At 43.3% G+C, this 22,421-nt stretch overlaps 1 protein-coding gene across 3 annotated transcripts in view; it reads right to left on the bottom strand.

Annotated features, from left to right (window-relative positions):
- Positions 1–6,843: 6,843 nt before the first annotated feature.
- KCNS3 (potassium voltage-gated channel modifier subfamily S member 3) overlaps positions 6,844–22,421 on the bottom strand; it is a 40,600-nt gene continuing 25,022 nt past the window's right edge. For all 3 annotated transcript variants that reach the window (XM_045980028.1, XM_045980027.1, XM_045980029.1), the window contains exons 2-3: positions 19,782–19,972; positions 6,844–8,847 (exon numbers count right to left, since the gene is read on the bottom strand). In XM_045980028.1, coding sequence (XP_045835984.1) covers positions 7,313–8,788 — 1,476 coding nt within the window. In that variant the 5' untranslated portion in view covers positions 8,789–8,847; positions 19,782–19,972 and the 3' untranslated portion in view covers positions 6,844–7,312. The remainder of the gene's footprint in view (positions 8,848–19,781; positions 19,973–22,421) is intronic.

The following is a 22,421-nucleotide window of genomic DNA, read 5'->3' as shown; positions in this document are numbered from 1 at the left end:
GATATATAGAAGAGCATTTAAGGAGTGCCCACTATAGGACAGACCATACATCAGACACTTTATAGAGACAGCCATATATATTTATATTTATTTTATAATTATATATTTAAAGTAGGCTCCATGCCCACCTTGGAGCCCAAAGAGGGACTTAAATTCGGGACCCTGAGATTATGACCTGAGCAAAGATCAGGAGTCAGACTCTTAACCAACTGAGCCACCCAGGCTCCCCTAGAGAGAGCCAATTTAGTACTTATACAGTCCCTGTGAGAAAGTCCATATCAACCCCAAACACAGATGAGAAGACCGAGGGCAAGAGAGATTATAGAGCTTGTCTATGATCACAGATAAAGCTAGGAGTAGGACTCAAGTTTGTCTGACACCAAAACCCACGCTCCTATCAATTCTCCCTTTGTCCCAACCAACACGATGCATTTATATTAGCACACCATTAAAATTAAGGCTTCTTATTAGCCGTGTGACCCTAGTGGAGACAGATGAATATGGACCCTGGAAGATACGCAGGTCCTAAACTCTGGAACCTGTGAATGTTAATTTATATGGCAAAAGGGACTTTATGGATTTGATATAATTGAGGATCTTGACCTGGGGAGATTACCCTGGATCCTAAATGTGATCACAAGTGTCCGTAAAGGGAGACAGAAAGAAGTGCGGCACAGAAGAAAAGGTGATGTGACCATGGGGCAGACAGGAATAACCTAGGCAGCCATGAGCGGTTGGAAGAAGCCTGGGATGGGCACTAACCCCAGAGCCTCTGGAAGGAAAGAACCCTGACAGCATCTTATTTTAGCCCTCAAACCTCAGTTCGAGCTTCTGCCTCCAGAACTGCAAGGAAATAAACTTCTGTTGTTTTAAGTCACCAAGTCTGTGACAATATCGCAGCAGCCATAGGAAACTAACACTCAAGAAAGTTGTTGAAACCTTCTACTAAAACTCCTACCGCATTTGGATGTTAGTTAAATTTGGTAACACCTAATAAATATGTGTTCATGCTCTCCTGGGGGGGGAAGAAAAGTGAATAAAGATTTCACACCTGGAATTCTTTAGAGCAAGAAAAGAGAGTTGAGAATGGAAACTGTTCGGCTTGAAGAACACGGACATTCTTTGTTCAAGGGGCAGTTAGCCACTAGCTCCACCTTCGGCGAGTGTAACACGGGGACAGATGAACTTTCAAGCACTGTTGGCAACACTTGGGTTCAACGTAAGCTGTAAGGTGTGCTCTCTCAGCCTCCAGAGATCTTTAAAAACTGAGGGAGGAGACACGTGGGTGACTCAGTTTTAGAATCGGACTCTTGGTTTCGGTTCAGGTGGTGATCTCAGGGTCCTGAGATTGAGCCCCACCTCAGGCTCTGCCCTCAGTATGGCGGCTGCTTAAGATTCTCTCTCTCTCTGCCCCTCCCCCTATTCACACGCTCTCTCTCTTTCTCTCTCCCTCACTCTCAAATAAATAAATAAATAAAATGTTTTAAAACCAAGGAAATACTCATCTGCCTCAGATAATTCAAGGGTCTCAGCAGAAATCCTTTCACTTACTTCTGAGCTCCTGCTTCCTTGTGATGCTTCAACACATAATTCGTAGAATTTTTTCACCTGAACCAAGTGTGCAGAAATGCCAAGTAACTGGAGAGTAGCAGTTATGCAATACCTTCAAGGACTGGAATTTGATACTATTAAGAAATTATTAATCTGGGGGTGCCTGGGTGGCTCATTAAGCCTGAGCCTTCGGATCAGGTCATGATCTCAGGGTCCTGGGATCGAGTCCTGCATCAGGCTCTCTGCTCAGCAGGGAATCTGCTTCCTCCTCTCTCTGCCTGCCTCTCTGCCTACTTGTGATCTCTGTCTGTCAAATAAATAAATAAAATCTTAAAAAAAAAAAGAAATTTTTAATCTGGGGCACCTGGCTGGCTCAGTCAGTAGAGCACGCGACTCTTGATCTTAGGGTTGTGAGTTCGAGCCCCACGTTGGGCCTCTGGCTTACTTAAAAAAAGAGAGAGAGAGAGAGAGAGAAATTGTTACTTTTTAGTTTATCAGCATTGCCTTTGTTTAGAAAAAGATTATTTTTTTTAAATTACTTACTGCCATACTTACGGGTTAGATGATGTGATGACTGATAGTTGCTTCAAAACAAACGAGAGGGGGAGGAAGTGAGTTGAGGAAGAGAGGAAATGGGTTTCTAGTGAGTTGATAATGTTGAAGCCGGGTGGTAAGCACATGCAGTTCCATGATGCTATTCTTGTAACTTTTATACATGCTTGAAATTTTTCATAATAAGATGTAGGTAGGGGAGAAGGCAGGGCGGGAAGGTGGAAGGTAGAAGCGTGCTCCAGTCTGGACGTCGTCTCTATGGATGCCTCTAGCTACATGGCCTTGGCTGGGCTGGGTCACTCTTCTTCCTCACGACCTCCCAGGTCCCTCTGAGCTGTCACATTCATGGCTTTAAGCAGTGCTTAGCTATCCTGTGTGCTTTCTGTTTCTCAGCTCACCCCTCCTCTTCCCTGTGTTCCTAAATGCCTTGGCATTCCTCCCGAGAAGGACAAACTAGCAGATGCCAAAAATGACCAAAGGTTAAGCCATGGAGTGATTTTCAAGCAAATCTATTTGATGGATCTACTGATGGTCAAGAAAACTTTTACTTCCACCACTCTCCAGAAATTCTAGGGCCCTTTGCTCCTCATCACCAGACAAAGGGAAAGAAATGACTCTGCAAATGTTTTTAATAACCTAAATTTTAAGGCAAGCTAATTCCCATGTCCGCAACAGCAATGAAACCTCATTGGTTAGGACTCTACTGACAGAGAATAAGAAAAATTCATTGGAAGGTTAAAATCTATTTTTTTTGCCATGCAAATTTATAATGCAAACAAAGTTGGAGGGGAAGTAACCAATTTGTAGAAAGAAAGTGAATTACAGGGGCGCCTGGGTGGCTCAGTGGGTTAAGCCGCTGCCTTCGGCTCAGGTCATGATCTCAGGGTCCTGGGATCGAGCCCCGCATCGGGCTCTCTGCTTGGCAGGGAGCCTGCTTCCCTCTCTCTCTCTCTCTCTCTGCCTGCCTCTCTGCCTACTTGTGATCTCTCTCTGTCAAATGGATAAATAAAATATTTAAAAAAAAAGTGAATTACATAAATGTCCAAGATAGAAAGGATTCTGATGATAATTCTTAAATCCAGCCTAAGAAAAGGAGCTCAGAGAAGGGCTGCCTGGCCAGCTAGTTAGCTCTGGTGCTAATACCCAGTCCCCAGGTTCCCTGATGCCCACTTTCTTCCTTAAAGTAGACATACAGATAGTATCAGTCACAAGTTTGCCTAAGAACTTGAGAAACACCTTTTTGCTAACATAAGGCAAATCCTTAATATTATGCTGAATCATATTGAAGCTGTTGTGATTCCAGACCAAAATATATATATATATATATGATGGAATAATGAGAATTTCATATGGTGGAAATCATCCCTTTTCTGAAGGTTAGAAAAATATCTTTTCCAATAATATTAACTCGCTCCATAAAATAATACAGGGGTCTCAGATTAGAGAAACCCCAAGATAATGGCCCACCATGACTCTCTAGATGGGGTCAATATCAATTGCCCCCCAAATTCTAAGCTAAATATAAAATCAACACATGGGGATGCTTTCAGGCATATAAAAAGCAACTGTGACTAATATGGGCATAGTTAAACCTCCACAGAGGGGAAAAAAATGGGATAATCATGTCTAAAGATGGAAGATCCTTTAACTAAAGAGGATGATTGTTGGCAGAGAGGGGGAAGAGAAGCCCCAAAGGCAGAGATTAGCAGTGTCTGCAGCTGGGATCCATCCAGTGGCAGTGAAGGTTTTCTCCCTAAAACTAAACCAAACTCACCAGGATCTCAGACTAAAGTTCCCATATAGCTTAGATGTCACCTTCTCCAGGAAGCCCTCCTTCTCTCTCACACATACACACACATATACATACATGTCAGCTGACTAATTTATCTCCTGTTAGCCTAAAGTCTCCCTAAGAGTAAAGACCATGTGTCAGTCTTTCATTCCCAGTGCATTCCCTGAGCACACATCCCAGTAAGCACTGGGGAAACGGTGAGTAAAAACACGAGCAAGCTGAGACCATCTCCAGAGGAGGAAGACAGAGGGAGGAAATCAAGCCTGGTGAGATAGGTCCTGGGGTGAGTCACTGGCCTTCCAGACCACCATCAAATGCTGCTGAAGATGGTACCACAAATCTGAGGATGTGGACAAAGAGGTCACAGGGTAGGGACAAGGAATTTGAAAGAATTAAAAGCCAAAATTCTCCCAAAGTGGCCTGATCCCACTCACCTGAACCCCAATGCCCAGGACCGATCACACAGCAACAGGCAGGGTAAGTAGGTCGGGTTGGCTGGCTTCCTGCTCAGCCCCTCATTGTCCATTCCTCCAGAACTGCCAGGAAATAAACAGGCCAGCACCCCTGTGCTGGGGGCCTTTAGCCGCGGACTCAACCCTCAGGCAACAAGAAGCCCGCCATGTTACCACATGGGATGAACAACAGGGTCCTGTGTGGTTAGAGGCAAAAACACAATTGCTGTTCTGCTCGCACCATGAAAGCTCAGGTGAAAGGATGTAGGACTCCAGCTCTCCTTCAATACCCACCAGCTGAGAGACTCCTGAACTCTGCTATGACTGCGGACTGCCCACCGCGCTGCCACTCGAGCTCAAGGAAGCATTCTCACAGTCTGCTCTGGCTTCAAGGGCATTCTAGAAAATTCTGTAAATAAACGTGCCTGCTTTGTGGACCAGGGGAGGACAGGTACTTACATGGTCAGCACGTTCCCGGTTCCACACACCTACTAGAAAAATCAAAGTCCAACAGTTTGTTGTTCTTTGCCTCTCCTGATGAACTCTGCCCTGACGTGTCCTTAAATCTGCTCCCCAAGCCAGTGGAGCACGAGACTATGTGACACTGTGTTCAAAACACGAGTTCCGGAATCTGGATCCCAGGTTTCTCAGCCCAAGTCCGTCATTCACGGCACTTTCCTTGTGAATCTCCGTTTCCTTGTCTTAAAGCGCAGACAGGAATAAACCCTTGCTCATAGCGATGTTGGCAAGCCACCGGTGAGACTACAAAGGTCGTGCACTTACTCAGAAACTGATTATTATCATTGCTGTTGCTCTTCTTACCGTTCTCATTATCAATGTCACGGCTAGTACTATTACTCGTACTTTAACTGTTACTATTACTATGGAAGCGGCCTTCAGCTACTTCACTACTAATTGGGAAATCTTTGATAAAACATTTCCATTGCTACGCTTCAAAAGTATATTTACGCCACCACCAAAAAGGGGTTTGGGGGAAAAGAAAGCTTTTTCAAATGGGCAGGGGCTACGTATTGCATGGAGCACTGGGTGTGGTGCATAAACAATGAATTCTGTTATGCTGAAAAGAAATAAATTTTTTAAAATTAATTAATTAATTAATTAACTAATTTTTAAAAATGGGCAGGGGCTGACACACATCCATGAATAAACCCCCAGATTTAAAAGTGACTGTAAAACCCTGGTCAGTTATATCCGTCTCAGAAGGCACGGAAATGTTGAGAGATGAGTCAGAGTTCTTTTCTTTCCTTTTTTTTTTTTTTTTAGATTTTATTTATTTATTTGACAGAGAGAGATCACAAGTAGACAGAGAGGCAGGCAGAGAGAGAGGAGGAAGCAGGCTCCCTGCCAAGCAGAGAGCCCGATGTGGAGCTTGATCCCAGGACTCTGAGATCATGACCTGAGCTGAAGGCGGAGGCTTAATCCACTGAGCCACTCAGGTGCCCCCAGAGTTCTTTTCATCAGATAACCCACAGGTGACGTCCTTCTTTCAGTGAAATGCATCTGCAAACATAGGACGTTGTATACTATATCCATGTGTTTTTTCCATTCAAAAAGATGTCAGGGAAAGAACTTAGTCTGACAGCAGGAGTTAGAGTCACCATACATCTCCAAAATTAAGATTTTAGCCAAATTTTCTCCACCTGGGCTGGAATTGCTCTGTCACTGCTCTGGAAACGAGTATATATGTCTTCCTTCATTGGGAGGGGCTTTTATGGAAGAGGCAGACATTACTGTCTCGAAGGCGACTTTAAAATGGCAGCTTGTTTTATAGCTGCTGGCGTCGCTTTTTCCGGTGATTAAAGTTTTGCTCCTCTGGCCATAATGAATCACATCTGTGTGTTTATGCACCATTTCTCCTTTCTCCCACTCACAGAGTGTGTCCCTGCCTGTGAATGTGGGGCTTTCCTCTGCTCTACATAATTTTCAGGTGATGAGGTTTTATCTCAGAAGGAGAAATTATAGGGGTGCCTGGGTGGCTCAGTGGGTTGAGCCTCTGCCTTCGGCTCAGGTCACGGTCTCAGGGTCCTGGGATCGAGCCCCGCTTTGGGCTCTCTGCTCAGTGGGAGCCTGCTTCCCCCTCTCTCTCTGCCTGCCTCTCTGCCCACTTGTGATCTTTGTGTGTCAAATAAATAAATAAAATCTTTTTAAAAAAAAAAGAAGGAGAAATTATATAATACAAACAAGAAACTAGAAGGGTACCTGTAAGGGCATATGCTTTGTGCGTATATGCTAACTTGAGTAGGTCCTGAAAGTGCACACATTTCATCAGTTTACACAGGACATGAACCTTCTCCCTGCCTACGACCACTGGGTCTCCTTAACAAAAGAGCTAGCCTGTTTTTGATGCTTACCCCAAATTCAGAAACGAAAGGCAAGGACACTTGATACTCCAAAAAAAGAGCATTTCCCTTCCAAAATTTGAACATACTGACATGTACTTACTTGACACAAAAACATAACAGCCAAGACATTCTCTGTACTGAATTAGGCAAGTTTATTAGGCTCCTAATTTCCGTGTCTAGAACACGAACATGGATTCACATGCATTGTCTCATTTTGTGGCTCTTACATGCATGTAGTCTTCAGTCAGCTGGGCCTTTGATTCTACTTGTCAGTAATTTACAGTTAGCTCAATGTGAGTAGATGACAAACACAGAATGATACATAAGCCGTAGCAACAAATCCCGCCCCACACCGTTTACCTTTTTTCCAAAATCATATGACAACTCTCTCTTGTAAAAAATAAATTTCCTAACAAGGCATTTAATTCACTTCACTGAGAAAAATAAAGAAGATTCTATTATTTTGGAGCAATGAATGTCCCACTATGGCTGAAAGGTATACCCTGAGAATTAAATGATTTTAACGAACCCATTGAGGTTTATAAAGCTGTATTAACCTAACATCAGGAAGGGACGCAAGATACAGGCACAAATGTCCCTGCTCATTTTGCTGTGCAGTTCTCCAAGGATGCGGTGTTATAAACATCCTCGTTGTCTTCAATGCTCGAAGCATCTGTGGAATCGGGATCGCTCACCACAATTCCCACGGAAGATAGACTGGTGATGAAGGCGTGCATCCGCTGTGCGTAAATATCCCTAATGTTAAAGTAAGGGAGTTCATGACACTTCTCTGGGGGGTCCTCGCTGCACTGGTCCACGTCAATGTCCTTCTGCTTCTGGTAGTACTTGGAAAACTTGTTGAAGATGATGGTGATAGGAAGGGCCACCACCAAGATGCCACAGATGATGCACGTGCTGGCGATAAGCTTCCCTGCCAAGGTGACTGGGTGGGTGTCTCCATAGCCCACGGTCGTCATGCTGATGGTGGCCCACCACCAGCAGATGGGGATGCTGGTGAGGCTGGACGTGTGCTCATCCTTCTCCACAGAGTAGATAAGCACAGAAAAGATGGAAATGCCCACAGAGAGAAAGAGAAGCAGCAGCCCAACTTCATGGTAGCTGTGTCTCAGTGTGGCACCAAGAGATCGAAGTCCCACCGAGTGCCGGGCAAGCTTGAGAATTCGGAAAATCCTCATTAGCCTGAGGATCTGGACAACCTTGCCCATGTTCTCGATATCCTCGCTCTCCTCCTCCTTGGTGTCCACAGCCAACGTGGCATAGAAAGGGATAATGGAGACGAAGTCAATTATGTTCAGAGGGTTCTTCCAGAACTTCTTTTGACAGGGAGCGGCCACCAGCCGGATGGTGAGCTCACTGGTGAACCAAGCGATGCACGCGATCTCCACGCCTTCCAGCACGGGGTCGTCCACCTCCCCGTCCTCGTTCTGGAACTCCGACATGCTGTGGACACACATAGCCACAATGGAGGCCAGCACCACGCTCAAGGAAGAGATGGCAATGAGTTTGGCGGACAGGCAGTAGCCTGGGTTTTCCATTCGAATCCAGATCTTCTTCCGGAGCTGACCAAATCGCAGCTTGTCAAACTTCTCCAGCTCCTTCTCAAACAGAGACGACTCTTCAAAGGAGGTGTCGGTACTCACGTCATTGCTCTTCTGGTCCCAGTCCTTCTCGTGGTTTTCCTCCTTGCGCTCCTGGTAGCGATGACTGCAACAGGAATCGATGAAAAGCTCGTTGATGCCCCAGTACTCGATCTCCTGGCAGAAGGAGAACACACACAGCTCCTCCATGACGTGCAGCTTCCCCGTGTAATAAAAATTCAAAACGTATCTGAACAAGGAGGGATTCCGATCGAAATAGTACTCCTTATTGGCCACGCTGTAGTCATCACACAGCTCCAGAATGGCCTCTTCCGAGTGGCAGGTGAGCAGTTTTCCAAGTCTAGTGTGAGGAAACCGCAGGAGGGTGCTTTGGTCGACGGACTGCTTAAAGCCCCCCACGTTCAAGTTGACAAGTTCCTCGTCTGGTCCAGGGCGATGGAAAAATTCACCAAACACCATGGTGGACCCAGGAGGCAGGGAGCTGGATGGGAAGGGAGATGAGGAAGTTCACGCTGCACCTGGAAGGAGCACAAGACGGCATTAGCACTGTCCCGCGGTGCCTTGCCAAGCTTATTTTTAATCTGCCCTTTCTAGGATGATGGGCTACATGAAGAACAAAGCTGGAAATGGAATAAAAAGGAATATACAGTATTTACGCATTGGAACTGGAAGAAAAGCAACACAAAACAGGTTGTTTTTGCAAAAGCTGGAGGTCACAGTTCCATTTTCTTAGTGGAAAAAAAAAAAGACTGCCATATCCTTTTCACGAACCTTAATTCTTATTTCTTTATTTTCTAAGCACACAAAAGTTACCTCCCACCCCTCCCTCTCCAGAGGAGCAATTCATGGGTCACTTACACTATACAGGCATCTCCAGTCCCAACCACAAGCCTCCTGCCTTTGGGAATGCTCGGTTCAGATGTGATGGGCTGGTCACTGCCTGGCTTGGAGCTCACCTCTCCCTGTGCCCAGGGTTCAGTCATGCACCCTCCCAAATAGCCCCCCTCTTCTGCTCTGACCCTCACCCCCAACCCACACTTAACCAGGGGCTTGGCTCAGCTCTTACAAAAGATGTAGCTTTCCTCTTGTGCTCCCATGTTTCACTCTTTTAAGAGAAAGTCCTATCCCTGTGTTTGGGTGGGGACGATCAGGAGGATATAATTATCTCCCTGTCCTTAAGTACCCTACATCTTAAAGTTATAGTTACACTTAACGGGATGCTGGTTTCAGGTACTTCCACAGAGAAGAAAGTGACTTGGGAAAAAACTCTATAAGTTAATTGCACCATCAGTTTCCGGACACCAACATGCTTCTCTTCCACCTGCTCCCTCTCCTCATAGACTGTCCCCCACACACTCCTAGTTGCTCCACTGATACCAAGTTTATGCTGGTCCAGCACACGCTTCCTGTTTCTGGTTGCGACACTAACTGGGATTCACCAGATCTTTCTCGGAGAGAAAGTAATGGATTTTGACCATCACCCAATACAATGGTGCTCCCTCAGAGCAAATGGTGCAGATGAAAGAAAGGCAGGAGTTTGTCAGATACTAAGTTCCCACAGGATACTATTAGATGCTATGTAGACATGTTGTCATTTTATCCTTCCAACACTTTACAGAGGGTGTACAGAAAAATGGGTACTCGGAGAGGTTGAATCAAAGCTTACAGGATAGGTAAATGGTATATCCAGGATTTAAATCTGGGTTGGATTAGCCCAAGACCCATGATATTTCTACTACATATATATTCTCCTCCACTTCCTCCCTTATTATAATCCAAAAATCAAATGTGGGAAGTGCTATAAGAGAAATGAGTCGAGCATCTTTGGGAAAAGAGCAATGACCCTTGTCATTGGTTAGTTCTGGCTCAGAAGTTATTAAAGGTTCAAGCAGAGCTGACCAAACAAGGGAAAAGGGCATTCCCAACAGTGAGCACTGTGTGGTTCTTGGGGGCGAGAGGGGAAGGCAGAAGCCATATTGGTAAGAATCTTGTAGAGCAGTCTAGAGTCTGGACTTTATCTGTAGGCAAGATCGCTAAATGGTCTTAATCAATGACTGGACACAGTTGTCTTGTGACTGTGACCTAGAAAGACCCCACTGACAGCAGGGTGGGAGTTAGCTGGGGGAAAAAAGGTTCAAGGAGTCAGAGGTGCAAGAGAAGGGAGAGCCCCCAACTTATAACAGCGGTGGTGTGTGTAACGAGGAAGTCATAGAAATCAAGAAATTTATAATGTTGAATCAACAGTACTTGGGAAAAAAAGGACAGGGAAGCGGAAAAGTGAAAAAAGGATGTGTTTTCTACTCTGCACAAGTGGCTGATATGGGGATACCATTAGAGGAGGCAAAAAAGTCAGGAAGGGATTTTCTGCCCCTTATGCTTAGAAAAAGCCAAGGCTATCAGTGAGACAAGAGATTTCTCCTCTGAGGAAGGCCCCAGAGGACACAGCCTCAACGTCCAGCCCCCTGCCATCTGCCCCAGGATGGAGCCTCCAGTCGTAAAGCAGGCATGGGCACTTGCTCTCAAGACACCAACGGAACATGTTCCCATGAGTGTGTTCCCATGAAACCAGAGACCATCGCATAACTTGACATGCCAGTTAACAGACTTGCTGACCTCTTCAAAATACTTGTTTTCTTTTTTTCTGCCTCTGCTTTCTATTTTTAGCTAGATATCTTCTTTGACGGGCCTAAATCAGATCTCATGGCTTGGTCCAAATATTTATGGAACTTCAGATCTCTGAAAGCAGGCTTGTGCTCATGGCACATACAATAGTAAAACGTTCCAAGGAGCTAGTTTCAGCTAAGCTGGCATTAAGACTTTAATGGACATTTTCTTCTGGTGGCTTATTTTTTCACCTTCTTGGTTATTCTGGAAAGCTACAGTGATAGAACACCAGTGTCTGCCTTCATGACACACCTACAGAAGCCCGTGTCATAATCAGTGAGTGTGTAATCCGTTTCCCGATCAATCTGCAGTCACTTTTCTAAAGAACACTGTTGTCACCCTTAATGTCAGTCTTCCCATTCTGTCCTCCCTGCTTTTTAATCACTCTGCGCCGGTGAAAGAGAGCCCATTATGAGGCCCATTCATGCCACACAGTCTCATCATAAAAGCAATACACATCGTAAAACAAGGGCTTCTTGTTGTGGGGACTTCAGCAGAGAGAAAAAGCAAAGCGTCTTTGGATTATACCAAATGCTTGAGCTCAGAGTACAAGCTGAGATTTTCCAAGGCATGGTGGCCAGAGAAGTAGGTTTGGCTTCCTTGCCTGGGTCCGGCCTACAGCAGCCAACAGGGGGCCAGGAAGAAGGATCTCCCACCTTCACCTTCGGTAGCTAGGTTCCCTGGCATGCAGATAGTCCCTTGCCAATTACAAACATTCCCTCTGTCATTTGTCCCTCATGACCACCCTGGCATTTGCCAATGAGGAGGCAGATATTAATAGTTAGAGCGTAGGTACAAATTCTCCCAATTCCAGAGCTTTCTACAGCATGGTGCCTCACACATCCAAAGTAACATAAAGACAGGCAGACACTGAGCAACCTTTTCTCCAAGATTCCTGTTCATTTACTCCTATCCAGAAAACATTTACGAGATCAAAGGTATATTTATACATGTCTACGTATATTTGTGATTTATATGAATTATACATTTATAATTCATTTATATATGTAAACGTATGCATTTATTTATATATGTAAAATATACACATTTATATGTGTATGTATAAATGCATAAATAATTTTAAATACATTAAAGCACTTTCTTTAGGCATGTTCATGTGATCTGTAATCCAAAAATTGGATTGCACACTCTATTAATGAGTCTGTGGGGAAGCGGGGGGTGGGGGAGGAAAGCAAAATGAAGGAAAAGCCTTTTGGAGGGCAATTTGACCAGATGTAACAAAACTATATAGGCATTTATCCTCTGCCCCAGCAATCTCTCATCTAGAAATCTCTCCTAAAGAAAGACAAAATCTGAAAACACTTGCATAAACTGGAAACAATCCAAATAGCCAACAGTAAAAGATTGGCCAAAGAAACTGTGGTCTGTCTCTCTCTATATATGCAATGGAGTGATTTCTAGGATATGTTACTTAAGTAGAGGGAAAATGTGTGTGTGTGTATGTACACATACATGCATATGTATATACATACACGTATGTACACACACACATACACACACTTACGCAGAGAAAAACAGTAGAAAGACAAACTGAAAATGAACGAAGTGCTTCCCTATTTGGGGAGAGAGGGAACAGGGTATAGGCCACAATGTTGGAAGCCGGATTTGGGAACTGTGTAAATGTTTTACATAATTATGAATCAAAATTAAATAAAGAAGAAAAAGACAATCCCTAAAAATGTAACCTTACTGTGTATCGAATTGGTCATTAACCTCAAAGAGACAAATTCTTTCCAGATTTTTGAAACTTAATTTAATTTTAATAAATTGTACATCCATAGTGGTATATACCCTCTGACAAATAAACTCTAAACATCTTACAAATATTTTTAGTATTCATATCAGTATCATTACTCTGAAACTTATGCACACACACATAGGGTAAAGCAAATAAATGATTATGTTAATGTCATGAAAAGCCCCCAAGATTTTGAGTGCAAAATAAAATACAAATATAAAAATCAAAGAATTTAAATAAGAGCCCCACGATCCTAAATTTGAATTGGAAATAGCATTATGAACTGATAATTTAATTTTTCTAAAGGACGATTTTATTTCCGCTGAAAAAACCTACAACAAAATGACCAACTCCAGTGGATGCTATGAAGCGTCACTTATATCTCCCCTTTAGAACTGAGCTACTCATTCTCACACCTGCTGGAAGTGTTAATAGCTAAGGGTTCTAAGTTAAGTCCCTCTTCAGGAATCACCTTCATTCAAAACCTTGCCCAAGGTCACACTCCTTCCCCAGGCCAGTTCATATCCAGTGACACATATATGAGGGGGCTATAATGACCCAGCACCTTTTTCTCAAGGTAGGCTCCAGAGTTTCCAAAGCTTCAGCTAAGATTTCTGTTCCATCCTCATCACAGTTCAACTCTTCTCCTTGCCCAGTCCTACTTCCTTCACTTCCTGCTGGTCTTGGTCCCAAGGGTACCTCCCAACAAACTTCCTGCACATCAATCTCTGTCTCAGTCTATTTCCCTGGGAACCCAACTGAAGATACCAAGTCAAGAGCAATGAACATCTCAAGTTTATGCAGACTGAGGCATCAAAATACAATTTCTCACTAAAAGAGCAAGGGCTCCTTGGAGAAATATCTAATCCTCTGGGGTAAGAAATGCCCAAGATAAATGTGAGCTGTTGCAGCCTCTCTGGAAAACAGTATGGAGGTTCCTCAAGATGTTAAAAATAGAGCTACCCTATGACCCAGCAATTTCACCACTAGGTATTTACCCCAAAGATACAAATGTAGTGATCTGAAGGGGTATCTTCACCCCAATGTTTATAGCAGCAATGTCCATAATAGTCAAACTATGGAAAGAGCCCAGATGTCCATCAACAGATGAATGGATAAAGAAGATGTGGTATAGATATGTGTGTGTGTGTGTGTGTGTGTGTGTGTGTGTGTGTGTGTGTACAATGGAATATTTATCAGCTATCAAAAAGGATGAAATCTTACTATTTACACTGACATGGTTGGAACTGGAGGGTATTATACTGAGCAAAATAAGTCAGTCAGAGAAAGACAATTATATAGTTTCACTCATTTGTGAAATATAAGAAAAAATGCAAAAGATCATCAGGGAAGGGAGGGAAAACTGAATGGGAATAAATCAGAGAGAAAGACAAACCACGAGAGACTCTTAACCTTAGGAACAACCTGAGGCTTGCTGGAGGGGAGGTGGGGAGGTGGCTGGGGTAACTGGGTGACGGGCAATGATGAAATGAGCACTCAGCATATGCAACTGATGAAGTTCTGAACTCTACATCTGAAACTAATAATGTACTATATGTTGGTTAATTAAATTTAAATTTTAAAAAAAAGAAATACCCAAGATAAGCCTGTATTATCTTGTTCTATTAGAAAGCAAGGAAGCTATCAACAAGGACAGGGGTAGAGTCAAAAAGACTCTGGTCCAACTTAAAGAGACTCTCACTGGCTAAAGATGGTAAATTTGTGCATCAAAAAGAAAAAAAAATCTCCCGATAGACTGACCTATATTGATATGTTAAAATCCCTGAGTTCATAATAATATTTTTAAGAAAGAAAGAAATTAATACGTTGGTCACCTTTGGAGGGTATTAGAGTATCAGTTCATTATTCTGGAATGTAAAGGGGGGAAAGAAAATCAACTCAGGTAGATCAAGGGAAAGAATTACGAATCCAGAAATAAGTCCGTATCTATAACTATGATCAACTGATTTCAACAAGAACACCAAGACAATTCAATAGGGAAAGAACAATCTTTTCAATAAAGGGTATTGGGACTCTTGGATAGCGACAGGCCAAAGAATACAACTGGATGCCCACCTCATATCATATACAAAAGTTAATTTATCTGTGAATCAGAGACCTAAATATAGGTGCCAAAACTAGAAAATATGCATAAGAAAACACAGGCATAAATTTTGGTGACCTTGGATTAAAATGACTTCTTAGATACACACCAAAATCATAATACAATAAAAGGAAGAAGAGATAAACTGACTTCATCAAAATTAAAAATGTTGTGCTTCAAAGGACATTATCAGGTCAAAGGACAAGTATCAAGAAAATGAAAAGGTGACCTACACGATGGGGGAAAACATTTGCAAATCATTTATCTGAGAATGATCTAGTATCCAGAATAAAGAACTCTTACAACTCAACCATAAAAAGACAAATAACCTACTTAAAAATGGGCAACGGGTTTCAACAGACATTTCCCTGAAGATATAAAAATGGCCAAAAAGCCCATGAAGAGAGGGAACATCATTTGTCATCAGAGAAAACGACAATCAAAAACATGAGATAACACCACACTAGTAGGATGGCTAAAATCAAAAAGGAATAATAATACAAGCATTGTACGATAGTGCAAGTGTTTGTGAGGATATGCAGCAATGGGACCCGTCATGCATTACCAGGGGTAAGTTAAAATGGTGCAACCATGTTGGAAAATAATTTGGTCCATTTCTGAGCAAGTTAAACATAGAATTAGCATATGACCCAACCATTCCACCTCTAAGTATATTTCCAAGAGAACTGAAAACATATTTTCGAACAAAACATGCACATTAATGTTCAAAGCAGCATTATTCATAAGAGTCAAAGAGGGAAAACAGCCAAAACATCCATGTCCATTAATAGAGGGATGGATAAACAAAATGGTGTGTCCATTCGAAGGAATCTTATCTGGCCATAGAAAGGAATGAAGTACCAGGTACTATAACATGGGTGAACTTGGAAAACATTATTCTAATGAAAGAAACCAGACCAAAAAAGACCACATATTGTATGATTCCATTTATATGGAACATCCAGAATAGGCAAACCCCATTAGAAAGTGGTTGTTCCGGGCTGGGAGGAAGAAAGAATAGGGCGTAACCGACAGTAGGTATGTGTCTCTTTCAGGGGTCATAAGAATGTTCTGGAATTAGTTGGCTGTACAACCTTAAAATATACTAAGAACTACTGAATTCTGCATTTTAGAAAGGTAAATTTTATCATAGGTGAAATGTACCTCAATAAAACTGTTACTTAAGAAAGGATCCCAGCTAATGAAGAAGGAATGCAAGTCATCATGGAATAATGGATCTAGGCTGCTAAAACCCAGATAAAAAGCTGATGGGGTACTTAACTAACAGCTACGTCAGAATAACAATACCTGAGCCAGAAGTAACGAAAAGAAACAAGACAGAGCATGCCTCTTGATGGAAGTATATACGCAATTCTGCAGTATTTCAACAACAACCAGCAATCAGGCCTGAATGTTTCTGAGAGTCTAGATCTGCCGTTTGAAATCAGACAGAGATTTCAGAGGAACATGTGCAGTGACACAGCAAAATCCAGACTGTGGGAAACTGTGCGGGACAGACAGCACAGACCAGATAAGCGATGTATCAGAGAGATCCAATGTGTGGGCTTTGTATGAATCCTGATTTTAACTAGCCAAATGCTTAAAAAAAATACATATGAAAAACAGGAGAGTTTGAGTATCAACAAGATACTTGATAATACAAAAGAATTATTGTTAAGATTTGATGGTATTGGAAGTATACTCTTTAAAAGAACCATTACCTTTTGAAAACGTATAATAAAATATAAAATTATACCACATTTCGGGTTGTTTTCAAAATAATCCCTGGGGAGGGAGGTTGGTATGAGAGCCAGGAGGTGGGGGGGTTGGAGGAAGTTGGGGGAGGTGTCTCTTGCTCATACAAGATATGGCCATGAATTGATCACTGTTGCAGTTGGATGATGCGTACAGGAGTTTAATGTATTATTCTCCCTATTTTCGTCCATGTGAAACTTCTCCATCAAAAACGTTTCAAGAAAATTTACGAAGCACCTTTTCGGGCCATGCATGGTAGTAAGTACTTGAATAGACACTCTAGTTCATCCTTCAATTCCCCACAGCCCATGCAGTACCTGGGCACTAGGGGGTGATGAGGAGGCATCCTTTAATTCCCTAACTGTCCTAAGTGAGATCTTATACCCCACCTTGCAAATAGGGACACCTAAGGCAAAGAGTCTGCCCAACATTATCCAGATTTTATGCAGTAGACTCTTCCCACTATACATCAAATATGAGTATTTATTTTTTTTAAGTGGGAGGGAGGAGGGGCTGGCTGATCTTTGAATTTACCTAGTTTTTCATCATCCTCATTAAAGAGCTTTATACTCTTTAATAGGGGATTTGGTATAAGTATGACGAGGACACATGGGGTCTCAAATCAGGCACATCTGGGAGTACAAAAGGCATCTGGCCACAAAGCTGAAAACTCCAATGCTATTTTCATTCTTTTTCTCAAGAAGAACGTTGGCTCCCTGTGCCACTCCCCCTGCCCACTATTACCCCAAATTACTCATCGTGGGACCACTATAGACTGTATTTGGCCACCTTGGGTCCCTTGGTGTTTACTTGGTGTTTTCTTTTTTAAAAGAAAGAAAAAGGTGTCAAAAATCCAAGATATTCACTGGAAGCTTAAGAGAAAAATGGCATTGATCTTCCTCTCTCCAAGTGGCATCCTTTAAAAGGCTTTTCGAAGCCATTAACCTCTTACTCACCTCTTCTTAGTCCACTTCCTCTCTTCTTGTTTTCCATTCTCAAACCCACTTAATAAATACTCTCAGAACTGTGTCTTTTTAAGTCTGACAAATATACATACACATATGTGCATGAGTGGCTTTGCTGATGCTCTTGCTTGCTCAGAAATGTTACAAGAGCATAACAAATACAAGTCGGTATTTTGATTGGGCAGAATCACTTTTTTCAACCAATTCCACAAATGTAGACAAAGGTCTCGATTCCTTCTGCCCTCCTACTTGTCCAAAATCTACCTTAATCTTTCCATCAAGTTAAAAAAAAAAAAAAAAAAACCAGGGCATTGTCACCTTTTTGGGCTATTCTGAGAGCTGCATTTCATCCTAATAAATTTAAAAGAAAAATCACTCATATTTTTAAAAAGGGTAGGATCATGCTAAATTCTATTTCTGCCCATGGCTTGTGAGAATATTCCAAATAAAAACAAGCAGATGTATGCAGAATTCAAAACTTAAAGTCGGTCCACACCTGTGGATGGAGGTGTTCCCACCGGGCCCCTTCCCTGACCTTCTCTTCCAGCGAGCTCCCCGTGCACCGATGTAACACGTAAGGAACAGAAGACTGGTAATCAGAGCTGGGCAGAGAAGAGCAGACAGCAGGGGAAATGTCAGCGGCCCTGCAGAGCCCACCCCGTGTGGTTTAGAAACAAAGATGCTGGCATTCCTGAGTGCCGACCTTCCTGAACCAGTGTCATTGGAGCAGCTAAAATAGTGCAATTCTAGGAAATGAACGACTACTTATGAGCCATCTAGAAGGTCATGACCAGCGCCAGCCTGGAGAGTATAAGAAACTTCAAAGAGCCTTCTGGAAAAGAGGCAGCTCTCTCCACCTGGGACAGTCGGATCAGGACTGCACTCACTCCTTCCGGGCCTCTCTTAATGTGGCTACTCCTCTCTGCAAAGCCCAGGCATCCCGTCATTCCTACAGCTCCTCTCCAAGCGGAGGCCACTTAGAAGGCTGAGGTATTTACTAAGGCCAGAAATGAGTGGCCAGAAATCTGTCCCCTTGGTTAAAAAAAAAAAAAAAAAAGAATCACGGATGGAAGATTTTCGACCTGCAACAAGGGCACAAGAGGGGAGCCTTTACTCTGCAGGTAATACCCTCTCAGGAGTCACCTTTGTGGGGGAACCCACAAACACATGCTCATACTGGGGTCCAGGGGACTTCTGGAGAATCTGAAACGCACCTGGGCTGAATTAACAGGTCCCCCCACCTGGTTCCTCAGCCCTCTCACCTTCTCCCAACAGCCCCCAATGCACAATTGTGTCAGCACCCCCCATAAGATATTATAATCCTTCCACAGTTCTCCTCCCCTGCCCCCCATAGGTAGTGTCTCTACACCCTAAGCTGTTCCATGGAAGGAAACAGGTATGGCCACTTCCGCAGTCTCAGACCCGTATGCTAATTTCTGTCCATAATCCAGTGAAAGATACTCACTTTGATCCAGAAGAATTAAAAGGCTATCACTGTTTTTGTCAAAGAGCTAGCAGAATGATCTAGACCAGACAAGGGGAAATGAAATGCCTCCAGCGGCCAAACAAGTAAGTTAAACAAATTTGGTTGGGACTGTGGTGAACTCTCCAGAGGCAAAGGCCATTCAGCCGCAGAGTCCTTTGTGGGAACAGAGAGCCAGCATGCACGTACCTTACAGTACGCCAGGAGACCCTGAAACCCTGATTTTTCTATGGGGCATCTCAAGTTTAATTAGAATTGATCCAACATGTGTTCAACATTATTTGGCTCAAACAACGTGTGTCTCCAGACCACGTACTTCCAGAAACCCCCCTTCTATGACCTGACCCAGACTTACCAACCCAGCTCCACAGCCCATTTTAAGCCAGACTGACTTAACTGGACTCAAACGGAATCTTAACACAATAAAGGCAGCTGTTATTTCCTCAAGTTTGAGCCATAAACCTCAGAAGGGGGAGTGGGCAATGAAGGCTACTGAGTCTTCCAAATCCGGCTTGGCGCCTCCCCCAAAAGAACCCAACCTAATCCTTCCAGGCTGGCTTTCTCACCTCCCTCCTTTACTCGTCTGCCCCAACAGCCAGCGAATGTTAGTCAGAACAGTCTCCCTGGTGTGTGACCTTCCTCTCTGTCACTGCACTGTGCAGCTCACTCTCCCGTCTCCAGTTAGTGATGGGACCAAAGGAAAGATCAGTGGCGGCTCTTACCCTTGTGGTGTCGATGGTACACTCTCTGCCCTCATCCTGTCCAGCAGAACGTCCATCATCATCCAAGAAGCTCCGCCCTTCTTCCCTCACGGGTGTGTGTGGTACACAGAGGCATTTAGTGGCCACAAGAAGAGAAGAATCCTGTTTTCTGGTTGAAGGGGCCAAAGCAATCACTGGGAAATCACTCTCACCTGCAGAAGAAGCCAGAGGTCAAGTTTTAGCTCCAAGGAAGAAGCACACCCAAGACATTCTAACTCAGACTCAGTGATCTGGGCACTTTACCGATTAGACCCATCTTTTAGAGCCCCATCTCCTCTCAGGGACAGAGTGTTCTTCCCCTCTGCCCGCCTCCATGGAAGCATCCCTCTCACTAGACACAGGGATAGGGAGACATTGCTGCCCCAGGACCTGACTCACAGTCACTCTCAGGCTTAAGGACCCTCAGGTTTTGACTATAGTGGACACTTGGGACATCTCTACTGACCCCAAAGCCAACAAAACATCCAAAGCTAAAATGAGGCACTAGAATTAGGACAGTGGTTATTCACTTCCCACACAGTTTCTTCTAGGAGCATTATTCTCCTGGCTAATTTATCAAGGATATACTTATAAGCTTCTAAATGAATACGTTTTAATCCATTTCAGAGACCAACTTCTCAGTGTGACTGCCCTAATAGAATTAACACTGCTGCTCTAATTTGAAATCAATAGGTTTCAAAGCCTGGCGAGATTCGATTTTGCTTTCTTTGTCCATTGTTATATTTCACAGATCAGAAGTGACGATGCATGCTAGATCAGAGCCCTCTGGTTAAATGTGTGTCTATGGATGTGTGTGTAGTGTGTCTAGGGAGTTTAAGCTTGTACCAAAACAAAAGGACAAATTTACATTTCTCTCTCTAAATAAATTAAAGAAAGCAAAAAAAGTTCCAGTTCCCAAAAAGGTAGGCCCTGCTTCATGTTGATGCCTTCCCATAGATTTATATTAGTATCTAAGCATCCATCCATTGATTTTCATGTTTTCCAATCAATGCTATGTCTTAAAGGGGGCCCGGGCTGGGTGGGGAGGAGGAAGGAAAGATTGATTCCGAACTTCAGAAAGAAAATGAAAGAAGTGCCTTCAGCTACGTCAATCATTAAACAAACATTCATTATAGCTTAAGATCTGCCTGGAATTATCATAGGCTTTGGGATCACACACAAGATACAATGCTTGCCCCTTCTTCCCCACCCCAGGAGCTCCCAGGTGCAGGATCAAATGTAATAAACAAAGAATGGTATCCTACTAACATCAAGGCGGCAAGGGAGAGGGGACAGAGCAGGAACACCCTCTCGTCCCAATAATGGCCAGAGAAATCCTTCAGTGCATTTTCACCTCAATAAAGATAACAAGAAAAGATCCAGGAAAAAAAAAATGTGCAGCTTTACCCAAAGTGAATTTCTGAGCTGGGACTCTTAGCAGAAGAGGTACAGCAATCTCAGCAGGGATAAATAAAATCAACTCAGGAGTTAAAGTCCTCCTCCTACTCTTCCTTCGCACAGCCTCCCAGCAACACAACATTGGGTCAGTCTCAAATATCTGCATCCCACTGAAATGCAGGAATGTTGCTGTGCCTTTGCTCAAGGGTACAGCACACATGTACAGTCTTCTTCTGCCTGCCAGATACCTTTCCAAATGTAGCACACCTTAAAGGAAGGTATGATTAATCTTGCTGGGGGATGATTAACTGCAAACAGCTTTGATATGACTATATTAATTACTGAAGAAAAAAAGTAGCAAAGTACTTAAGCGATTTGGCACTTCTAAGAAACCCCAAGCACTGCTGGGCACTGGCTTATCACAGAAGGACTGGCCCAGGGACAGACTGTGAGGGGGGCCAAGTGTGTCTTTTTTAACAAAAACTGGTACTTAGTAGGCCCTCCATCAATGACTGAGGAATTAAAACCTCCCAGCCTGCCTTTTCTCTGTCTCCCCACAAATTCAGAATGCCAGGGTTCTGCCTCATTTTCCATCACTATGACTCCCATCCAAAAAACTAGATTTTTAGAAAAGATATAATACCACTCAGTAGCTCTCGGTGTGAATTTATGTCAATTCACACCCCTTCTAGGGCATTCCCATTCTGAGCGTGACTTTTCCATGTAAAATGATAACCAGCATTTTCTGAGTCCCTATAATATGCCAGGAACCTTCCAGGAGTTTCACACACATTACCTCTACCCTCCGCTACTGAGAGTGTTAACTGTTGTGATCCCCATTTTATAGATGGGACATCGAGGCTCAGGGAAGTGATCTGTCCAATGTTCCAAACCCAGTGAATGCCAGAGCCAGGACTCAAACTGAGGTAGGCCTGCATGATGCCCACTCAGCACAGAAAATCAATTTTGATATGACTATATGAGTAACTGATGAAAAAACTTAGTTGTCAGGGAAAGTGAAGGACTGGGAGGAGTGAGCAGAATGTGTCCCAAACCAGCAGACTTGAGAAAGAAAAATCCAACATGGTCTCCCCTTCCTGCTTAACCATCCCACCACATGCTTCCATTCTCTATGTTCCCACCACGCCATCAGTGTGTAATCGTTCAGAAGAAGACGGGATCGTCTGCAATTTAGTAACTAAGCAGGCTTCTGACTTTGCTGAG

Source organism: Meles meles, chromosome 15 (genome assembly GCF_922984935.1).
Source record: "Meles meles chromosome 15, mMelMel3.1 paternal haplotype, whole genome shotgun sequence".
Classification (NCBI taxonomy): Eukaryota; Metazoa; Chordata; class Mammalia; order Carnivora; family Mustelidae; genus Meles; species Meles meles.
Note: the sequence above shows the minus strand (reverse complement) of the source record. Positions and strands in the feature narration are given on the sequence as shown.